Here is a 10,697-nt window from a genome sequence, read left to right on the forward strand (position 1 = left end):
AAAACTGAAGAGTCTCTAATTCAGTAGGGTTAGGTTTTTTTAATTAATGAAGATAATAAGAAATTGATATGCCAATATTGCTTGTCTCATGCTCCTCATCTTTGTTATTGTCTGCACATAAACGAGTCTCTTAAAATATTATGCCGTTATAATCATTCTGTGATCTTCTTCCACACAAACACACAAAATAAATAAATAAATAATATATATATGAACCACAAAATATCCTTTTGCAAAGGGCGAGCTACCTTTGCAGCACACTCAAAAGAATGAAGTAATCAAGATGAAGGAAGGTGAAGAAAAAAGAAGAAGAAAAGAAGCAAGAAGCAGGAAGCAGGAAGCAGGATGTTTTTCTTTTTAAGAGATTCAAATTTTATTATCTGATAAAAGGAAAACCATCTCTCAACCAAGCGAGTTGTGAGCTTTGTTTCTTATTCTTAGAGTATTTATACAAGGGATTTCTCAACCACCAAAAAATTTATATTATTATCACTGCTTGTATATTTTCCATGAGCTTTCAAATTAATTATCGCTGGCCCCCCAATAATTTTGTGACTTTTGTCGATACGTAACAAAATGTCAAAAAACAAAACAGAAAAGTCAACAAAAGTCGCTCTCTAAATAAAAATAATAGAGGAAGGCTACTTTTCAATTGCGTGACAAGACAAGCAGGCCCTCCTCTAACTTTTATCAAAGAAAAATAAAATCTCCAAAAAGTCCTAGCCAATATCAAATAAGATCTGACCTGTACCACGTTTCGCGGCACAATCTCAGCCGTCGATTACGTGTTCGGTGGGTAGCCGCTGGTTGAAGAAAACGATGGGGGGTTGGATTGACAAGGACAGAAAGCATTAGATCCACCGCCACTTAATTGTCTCCTTCACAAAGCGAATCGGTCCAGGTTGGCTGCCGAATCTGTGGAAATTGCATCCAGAACTTCTGAGTAAGTCATGCTTTCCAAACGGTTGACTCAATTTTCGCATATTTATGTAGAGTAGATTTGGATTTTTAAGTACATCAGTTGAGGGTTTTCTCGGAGAAACTTTATGTTCAATTTCGAATTCAGCTGTTCGTTAATTGTCCTGAAATTTCTAGCATGCCAAGCTCTTCTAAATACCGAGTGATACCATCGATTGGCAATCATCATGACCAACCTGATCATTTTAGGAAGGATCGCTTCATGGATGATGCTAATGGTTCATGCAAAGGGAAGAATTTAGAATGTGTATGTAGTGAAAGGAATTTGAGGAGAAAATTGGATGACGAGGATGATGGGACCAATTGTTCGCAAGATGCTTGTTATGCAGGTTACTAATCAGTTTGTCAATTTGATGTCTATGTCTGTGTTTCATGGTATATGGTATGGTATGGTGAGTTTTCATTTTGGGAGCTGAAATATATTTAACATAGGCCTCCTTTATAGGTAGCCAAAGTAAGGCACAAATTACAACCAGCAAGTGTGTGGAAGTTGAGGTTTCAACAGGCTCAAGTTCAAGTTCAAGTTTAGTAGATATTTCTTTAGGTGCTCATGAGGATGCCCCTCTGTCTACCCAAGGAAGACTAGAGAGCAGAGATGATCTTCATGATGTTCAGAATATAAGTACTATCTCAGGTATCTCAAGCTTTGCGCCACAATATATAAATGTTTTCAGCCCGTCCACGCATTGTCAAATGGTTTTGGGATGGATGCTTTTACTTTAAAATGGTATCAGCGCAGATGAATCCAAATGTAAGGCCCTGTGGCCGCATATGCTTCATGTCACGCAATATAATTAACGACATGTTTCGTTTAGTCCCGTTGCACGTTAGGATCGTGTTGGCTAGTATAGAATTCCATGCCGGGAAAATAAAGCTTCCCATAATGAGATATAACATCTTAAGTCTCTCCACCTGCTGTCATGTGATTTTGAGTCGGATTGTCTAATTTTAACATGGTATCATATTGTGCAATCCGCATGTAATACCATATGCTTGCATTGGCTTCATGTCAATCAATAATGATGACAACGTGTTCGCCTCTGCCCCACCATACGCAAGGGTCGTGTTCGTGAGTATAGAATTTCACGTCGTGAATTCTAAGCATTACATAACAATACTTAAAATGTTAAGCCTCTATGGTATCATAGGGGCCTATCCACAAGTAAGGTCATATGGCCACATATGCTTCCCGTCAGTCAATGTAATTGATGACGTGGTTACCTTAGTCCCACCTTATGTTGGGGCATGCTTGTGTGTGTAAAATTGCACATTGGGAATTTAAGAAATATTTTGCAATATATTGTACGTCTTCGCTCATTGCCATTTGGTTTTGGGTTGTATGCACAAACTTCTATGTATGTGTTCCATTCTGTCTCTTCTATCCTAGAAAATTAACGTGTGCCTGTTGTGTTGAAATCCTGTTCTCATCATTTGAGGACTATTGCAATTTAGAAAACAAGTGGTGAATTTCTTATTTCTCTTTTCAGGGAGTAACATCAGGGAAGGTGGCTGTGTAGAGAGAGTAAGCAACAGCCTATCATCAGATAGGACAAATAAGGTATGTTCTCATGTTTATAGTCATTCTTCAAAACAATCCACTTCAATTTAGTTCAGTATTTTGGTCTTTGTTATATAACTAATTTTTCTGCTTGCTTCCTTTGGAATCTCTCCTTAGGGAAGTTACACGAGTACAAAACTAACACAAGCATCTAAGATGCAATGGCCAAAGTGGACAGTGTCTCACATGTTGAGTTTGTCGAGCATGGAGAAAGTGATGAATTATTACCGTGTTTTGAATTTGGCCGATAACTTGAATGATGAGGTGAGGGGGGTGATCTTCAGTTTTATGTTAGGTGATAAGTAGGGATGAAGGTAAACGTACTGTCATGAAAATCAAGTACATAACAGGCCGCGTATCCTTGCAGGATCTACGTTGTTTCTTGGAGGAACAGCTTTCCAAGGAGAAAGCTGGGTTGTCTGAGATGACCATTACGAACCGTTTAAGAACAAGACTCCATGTATCGGAAACAGTGCGCGAACCCGATAGTTGCAGCATTTGCATGGTATGCTATAATGTTCTCTGATAAACTGTCCCAACTCTGTCCTTATTTTGTTTTCTTGCAGCATTTGCTCATCTTTTGTTGAATCTCTGCAGATTGAATATAAGGACCAAGACAAGATTGGGAGTTTATATTACTGCTCTCATGAATATCATTCCGACTGCATAAGGGAGTGGCTTCTGAAGAACAACCTTTGCCCGATGTGTAGGGCACTAGCTATAATCCCAGAAGACTACCCCTGTTGGGATGGTGATGTGCGGTTACACCAAGCATTCTTTGTGCATTTGAAGCTTGCAGCTTGAAAAAGGTTATTCTTTTGCCCTTTGTTTTGTCTAGCCACATTTACAGAAAATTTTATGTTATATATATTTTTGTAAGTGTTCATACTTTCTCACTGTTCGTTATTTAATTTGGTTTAAAATTACAGGCTTCTGGGTTTAGGAGCTTTACAAATAAAGGGGTTGCTGGCTTTGATTCGAGGCATTTATAATTATGGTCTTTATAGAAACATGAAGAAAATGGTAATATTATTATCAGCTGCTGTACAATAGCGGATGTACCAGTTGAAAAAGTCAGTACGCTACTTAAAAAAGACCTTGAGCCTTTGAGAATCCTAATCAGCCTGTACCCGTCGCGCTTTGGAGTGTTTCTTCGAGTCGAACTCATCAAATAAAGTAATTACAGAAACTAAACGTAATATATCTTGTTTAAATGAAATAGTTGTCGGTATGTATGGCAAGTTGTATTTTGTGCGTTGTTTGTGTGCTGTGTTTCTGGGTTTTGTTATTTTTATTTCTTTTCGTTTGGATTTTGAGTTGATTTGTAATAAAGAACCATCATTCTCTGAAGAGAATTCAGAATCGATCATGCAGCGTGGCACGCTAGCATTTGATGATCCCAAAAGAATGGCTGTGTGATGGATGTAATTACCCAGTTAACTACAAAAGCTAACAGAGTTGCATGAGTATATACAAAATACCATTACTGCTACATGTGGACATCCATTTCTTCTTTAATGATAGTATGAAGGAAAAAAGTTAACAAGTTCTAACTGAAAGAAAATTCACCGAACTCGAAAACGGATAACTTAGCCTTGATGAAGTGCATTATCAAAGATCAAAAGAAAGCTACAGACGTTTTTGTTACTGGTCTCTCAGCATGTGATTCGCATCACATGGTGGAACTAGTCTTTGCTTTGTAAAGGTCACATCACCATCATCAAAATCTTGGAGCTGCACCAAAACAGAATATAAAAGTATCAATAAGTATCTTACCTGAAGTAAACTAGTTTTTTTAAAACACTGAATATAGCACATCCCATTCAAATAAAGTCCCAAAAGTTTGGCTCTCATCTTCCTATTCATTAAAAAGAACCGGCCATAATCATCTTGCGTTCTTTTTAGGAACACCTCAGTGACAAGATCTATGACATGAGCCCATAAACTTTATGAACACTATAAAACAGCATTGACCATTAACAATACTTTTGTGACTGGTATCTAAAGCCTACCTCCACCAATTGTTGCTTCTGGCAACCGCTCAATTGAATACTTGTGTTGAGTGATGTACATGATTGGCACACCAGGGATCTGCACTTAAACAAGCAAAGTTACACAGTTGTTACACATTAACGTCGTAATGTCACATAACATTGTTTGAAATTGCTATTCCACCTTTCGGATCCTTCGCTTTAAATCTCGATCGCATGTAGCAACAATGTAGCACTTGTGCTGTACCCAACAAAACAAGGTGCTCAGTCAATATCAGAAAATTCTCATAAGCTGCAACAGAAATCACCAAAACACCACAATCTGGCCAGTAACTTTGCCAGTCTGTTAACAGAAAGAATATACAAAACAGATAATGCACAACCACTCTCTGCAGTGGAAAAACTTTGAAATTATAGTCTGAAGTGAACTGTCTCAGGAGAGAATATGCATTTTCTTTTTTCTTCAAAAGCCACCTGATTTCTTGTTAATGAGATTGACTATCCCAATTCTAAACATTACACGCAGATTGTGGTCGTTTGCTTAAGTACAACATAAACATAGAAGAATGTGAATGAAACGTGCGACAGTCCAGACACACTGTAGCAAATAACTATAACACAAATTTTAACATTCACGCAGTAGCAAAGATCCACCATTTTAGTTATAAAGCAACATCCATAGTTCAATGCCTTCTCAGAAGGGTTAGATGCAATTTGTGGCTTTTTTCCAACCTGAAATTTTCCTTTTATACTTAATTAGAACAAACTGGGAGACTGTTGTTTGCAAAAAGAGAAGAGGGTATCTGTTCACATGGGCAGAATCTTGTGCCTCTCAAATGCCAAAGGTTGAGCTACGACTACTTGGCAAGGAAAAATCCAGCACACTTCAGCAAGTCTAGGCAGCAACTTACTAATTATACCACAAATTGGAAACTTAATTGTACAGTAGAAGATAGGCTATAAAGCCTCTATACTTCAGCCTCCCAACTCCTACCCCCAAATGAAAAGAGAGGGGGTAAAGACTCCAAAAAACAAACCGGGAAAGTGCAGTTACTTCGTGTAAATCATACCTGAGTAACCCTTTCAACGAGACAGTCATCAGCGTAGGTTCCTTTATGAGTGCAGGGTAGTCTCTCAAAACGAGGATCCTTGGCAATCCTGTCAGGATACAATAATTTCTTTGTTAAAAACACTATTTTTGTCACTTCAAGCAAACGAATTATCAAGGCTAATGAGTGAAGCTGGAGTCAACTCATTGGTTAGAACCCGACCAACAGAGAAAAAAAAAAAAAGAAAGAAGAAAAAACACAATCGAACAAATAGAATATGTAAAAACAAACAGTAAAAAACTGCTAGACAGAACAATGAAGAGGGATGGTAGTACAAGACATGCATCCGTGCATCCACCAATTGCAAACCATTTTGCCATGAAATATATTAGTAGAGAACATGGGAAAATACCTCAGAGCCACACGATATTTCTGACCTAACTTCTCAAGCTCTGCCATTACACAATCCGTGATACAAGGAGTGCCTATAAATTCAAAAGATACGCAAGTTATTATAAAACAGAAGAGAAACTGAATGATGGAACACTCCCCAGCATTCATTGTACAGAAAACCAAAATGATACTTCGGTGACCATTGTAAACCACCAACAGAGGAGTGTCTGCAATCAAGACGAGGTACTGATTTCTTGTATTGAAATTCAAGATTCAAAACCAGTTCCCCATAAACATTTAATACATAAAAGTGAATAAACGAGTGACTGAATACTCACACTTAGCGTATAGGCAATCCATCATTGCCTTCTCCAAATCCAACTGCATAAAGTGAAAGGGAAAAACATAAGTCAAACTATGCCCAATACATACAGCTTCTAACTAAAGCTTTGGCTCATCAAAAAGAACAAAATGAGCTTAAACTTATCAAAGAGTACACCATGCATCAAGATTTTTCAACCATAACTATAGAGATGCTTAAGATGTTTCATTCACTAATCAAACAAAATTCCAGGTAAGACGGCTATATGCATAGTATTGAACACTCACCTTATTCTGAATAGAGAAATTGATGAAGTTAGTATCGACCAAAACCCGGTAAGGCGGCCCCAACGCAGTGTTGTATTTGAAGAAAAGCGCCGACGAAACATTTGGCCTAAATTACAAAGACAATATAATTATGCCCAAACCAATAATCAAAAGCAACAAATTGAAAAAGACTTGATAAAAAAAACTTACACATTTCTTGGTAGCTTTTCTTTGGTGAGATCTTTCTTGTTTGGGTTCAAAACCCCCTCTTTGTAGCTGAATTTAAAACATACAACAAAAAAGAATGAACTTATAAAGTTTCCTATGAAGAAAATAGAAGAAATAAACACAAATAAGAAAGATTTTATCAAAAGGCTCACCTTTTAATTGCTTTGGAGGTAACCACCTTCTTCATGACTGCGAACTTAGGGCCTTTTCGTGCCCTCCCCATCTCTTTGTTGATCACAGAGCAAAACAAGCTTGCAAATTTGGGATTGCGCAGAACCCTAAAACCTTTTACTTCGTCCCCAGTAAACCCTACGAAAACCAACAAATGGAGAGAGAGCTCAACTTCTCACTTGGGTCGGTTAGTCTGGGTGGGCAGACAGGAAGAAGGAAAAGACGAAGGCAATAATTGCTTTAGCAGCAGTTTGGGCTATGAATCTGTAACAGGCCCGGTTGAGTCCAGGCCCAAGACTACCTTGGGTTTTAGCGGAAATGCTATAATGAGGGCTTAAAGTGAGGAGGTCAAATCTCACCATCAACAAATGTAAAGAAATCATGGGACTTAAATATTTTAAATGTTTTGATGGTCTGATCGGTCTCCTCAAATAACCTCCTCACTTTAACTCCTCGTTGTAGAAGCTCCCAAGGTTTTAGAGCTAAACATTTTTTTACAGGCTTTGGATTACATTGTTTGGTCAACATATTTGACTGTGAGAATTTACAAATCCCCACCGTTAGATCGAAATTCAATGACTGACTTGAAGCCAAGGATCGCCTTCATCCTTCCAATGGGGATACTAGTTTAGTCAGTGGGCAGTTCTTCTTTTTGTTTTCTGACACTAATTTTCTTAATTTGATCTAATGGTATATGACTAAAATTTTGGTCGTTTTCTAAGGAAATTTGTAGTTTAAGTGATTAAAAGATCAGTGTGATCGAGATTCGAGAACAACAAGACAAATGGAAGATATCTATTATTATTTTTGAAAATCATACACTCTAAAGATTGTACTATAGTAATAACTTTATATAAGATGATAAGCTTAAGATTTTGACATCATCAATTTTTATTATAATTAAAAACGATGAAAGAGCATTACTGCTTTATTTTACTTATTTTAAGCCTTCTGATAGTCAGGGCTGAAGTTACACACTGCCTCGAATTTGAGAACTATAGCCACTCCTGTCATCGTTGAACTTATCATAGAGCATGACACCTCCATACTTGGGAGATCCCTTAACAAAAGGCAACACTTGGTTTTTCAGATCATTTGGATTCACAAAGCCACTGCCAGCAGCTTGACTGGAAGCCGGAAGCCCGACGAAGAACTGGCCGGCTTTTATGGAGGAGGTCCATTTGTTCCATGAGTTCTTGAAGGCATTGGGGTTGCTGGTGGTAAATTCACATTGACGGTTGTTGTAGAATTGAACCCAAACATAGTCAAATAGGCCAGTGGACAAAGCACCATTGAGATACTGGTCAGGAAATGGGCATTGTGGTGCTGCACTTAAGTAGACCTTTTTGCCTCTTTTGCTGTAGTCAGACAACCTCCTAGCAAGTGCATCATAGAAAGGTCCACCTTTCTCGATGTCGAAATCTATGCCGTCCAAAACGGCGTTGCCTAGAGGCCTTGAGTTTGATTGGCCCCCTAAGAAGTTGTTCCATAGGTAGTCTGCTACACCGTTAGCATCAGCATCAGATGACAGTCCATAGTTTCCTGCACCGCCACCGATCGAAAGCATGACCTTGATACCTTTGCTTTGGCAGTTTTTGATGCCAGCCCCCTCTCCTTGGCAGCCGTTTGATGCTGGGTTACAGTGGCCAGCTAAGTTGATTTCAGGTCTTTGGCCATTGCCAAATTTTGAGAGAAATCCTATGTTTACAATTTGATATTTTCCAGTGTTACATGTGTCTGTGAGTGAGCCTTCACCACCATTTTGACCCCAATAAACCACAAGGACCCCGGCATAGGATTGGGAAAACAAGGCTGGGAGAAGTAGTAGGAAGATAGTGAGAGCTTGAGAACAAAACTTGGTGAACAAGGCAGCCATAGTTGTTGTGTTATGAGTTTGATGCCAAAGGCTTATGCGGGGTTAATCTATTTATAGACTCTGTAGGATCTGAGTTTTGGAAGATATTTGGAGCTTTGTTTCTTAGTCAATTTTGTGCACACGGGTTTATTGTGTTCTTGCCAAAATATAAAATAATTACTAAGGAGAAAAGTATACAAAGTTCATGTTTGGATACTTTCCTCCTTAGTTGTGTATTGGATAACACTATTCAGACATAGAAGGGTTTTGGAGGTTGATCCCCATTATGCCAAACTAAAAAGTTATCCTAGCTAGTTGTAAACAAAAGCAAGGTTGAATTACTAAACATATTGAGATGGATTGTCACTTTGTCAAAACATATTTGGCAATTGCCACTGCAATATTTATTTTGGCCCCAATAACGGAGTTTGCATGATGTAGAATTTTCCATCTAAACAAAACAATGTGAACAGAGCATGTGCTTGACTTCAAGTCAAGCAAGCATACAGTAATTGCTAGGAACCACCTAGCTAGCTGGTGGTGAGTGATTCTTTCGTCCTCTACCAAATTTTTCCACAGATTGAAGTAAATGGACATTGGACACAGTTTTGGCTTTACTAGTCAAGAGTGCTAAGACGTGCCTGCTCGGCTACTGGGGATAGAATATCAACAGGAACCGGATAAGATATGCTTTTGTTTTGGGTCTGAGGATAAGACATGCTTAGACTTGAAGTCAAGAGCGAACCACTGGCTAAACTAAACTAATATCCTCGTGTTCTTGTTGTTTCTATAGGTTATTAGGATCGATTTTTAAGTTTTGAAACTCAATCCAAAACCTAGAAATTTCCCCTTTTTGATTGATTTTCCGGCCACTTCCCGGTCAAATTGGGGGTTGGCTCAGTTGTAAAAATTGATCCCCTAGGTGAGCTCAATCGTGGTATAGGTTTTGACCGGCGGTTTGGAGATTTGGAGACAAATTTCCCGTTTTGGTATGTAGTTGATCTCCTCAACATCATCTCATGTTACAATTATATGTTCCTGTCTTACATGCATGTGTTTGTCAGTGTGCCATCCTCGTTATATGTTGGCTCCAATAAATCATAATGCGCCCGGCACATGATTTGGAGACCCAAAAAGGGAGAATCAGCAGGAATACAATGAGAACTTGATGAGAAGAAAACTTGGTGAACATGGCAACCATAGTTGTTGTAATTATGAGTAATGTGTTTGGTTGATACTTGGTGGTACCTATATATGGCTACGGGACTAGTCTATTTATAGACTTGCAAATGAGTTGTGGGAGATATTTTGAAACCTCTTTCTTCTTTCTTAGTCAATATTGTGAACATGCATGGAATTTACTGGCGAGTTGCAACAACACTCTAGGCATTTTAAAATTTTCCTACAAATTTTAATTTGTGATAATATGGATGGGGAATGAATGACAAGATAATATCTCAATCACTGAGATAAGTATTTGAAGCAGGATATAGAAAAATATAGACGGTTTGGATCTTCAAACCACAAGGTATGGTAAGTGCAAAGAGTGGTTTAATTGAACACAGTGGTTCGTCCTCGCACGAAACTTTGCATAAAGGAGATGACGATTGACTTTACTTGAAGTCAAGCGTGCTGAACTGGGGAATGGACTATCAGCAGATGGTTACACTTGAAGTAAAGCCAAACTACGTCTATGGGTCCATGGACATATGCATACGACAGATCCCACGGTCTATCTACAACTCTAGTATGGAAAGACAAACCCGTCAAATCCAAAGGGTTAGAAAGTTGAAGTGGCTGTGTGGCATGTGAACCACCTAGTGGTTGCATTAATTTATGTGAAAGGAATGGTACTGATTACTGATGCGGAAGCTACAACATGTGAG

At 38.4% G+C, this 10,697-nt stretch overlaps 3 protein-coding genes across 4 annotated transcripts; 1 reads left to right on the plus strand and 2 right to left on the minus strand.

The window, feature by feature from the left end:
- The first annotated feature begins 801 nt into the window (after positions 1-801).
- On the plus strand, positions 802-3,944 carry LOC103332034 (uncharacterized). Of its 2 annotated transcripts, none has more exons than XM_008234724.3 (8): positions 802-943; positions 1,168-1,307; positions 1,424-1,612; positions 2,466-2,536; positions 2,654-2,800; positions 2,904-3,041; positions 3,134-3,345; positions 3,466-3,944. In XM_008234724.3, exons 2-7 carry the CDS (start codon positions 1,181-1,183, stop codon positions 3,338-3,340), a joined length of 879 nt encoding a protein of 292 aa, XP_008232946.1. In that variant the 5' UTR covers positions 802-943; positions 1,168-1,180; the 3' UTR covers positions 3,341-3,345; positions 3,466-3,944. The 2 variants fall into 2 exon arrangements, with proteins under 2 accessions (XP_008232946.1, XP_008232944.1); XM_008234722.3 differs by having other exon boundaries at positions 820-943; positions 1,096-1,307.
- A 75-nt stretch (positions 3,945-4,019) lies between these two features.
- LOC103332035 (PIN domain-like family protein) lies at positions 4,020-7,163 on the minus strand. Its single transcript, XM_008234725.3, has 9 exons — positions 6,938-7,163; positions 6,768-6,833; positions 6,579-6,684; positions 6,308-6,350; positions 5,989-6,061; positions 5,598-5,685; positions 4,712-4,768; positions 4,549-4,627; positions 4,020-4,270 (listed from the first exon to the last, which is right to left on the minus strand). The coding sequence occupies exons 1-9, from the start codon at positions 7,006-7,008 to the stop codon at positions 4,257-4,259; spliced, it is 597 nt and encodes a 198-aa protein (XP_008232947.1). The 5' UTR covers positions 7,009-7,163; the 3' UTR covers positions 4,020-4,256.
- Positions 7,164-7,739: 576 nt separating this feature from the next.
- LOC103332028 (acidic endochitinase-like) lies at positions 7,740-8,866 on the minus strand. Its single transcript, XM_008234715.3, has one exon. The coding sequence runs from the start codon at positions 8,830-8,832 to the stop codon at positions 7,927-7,929; it is 906 nt and encodes a 301-aa protein (XP_008232937.1). The 5' UTR covers positions 8,833-8,866; the 3' UTR covers positions 7,740-7,926.
- Between the last annotated feature and the right edge of the window lie 1,831 nt (positions 8,867-10,697).

The sequence above is a fragment of the Prunus mume genome, linkage group LG5, assembly GCF_029339155.1.
Source record: "Prunus mume cultivar Tortuosa linkage group LG5, ASM2933915v1, whole genome shotgun sequence".
Classification (NCBI taxonomy): domain Eukaryota; kingdom Viridiplantae; phylum Streptophyta; class Magnoliopsida; order Rosales; family Rosaceae; genus Prunus; species Prunus mume.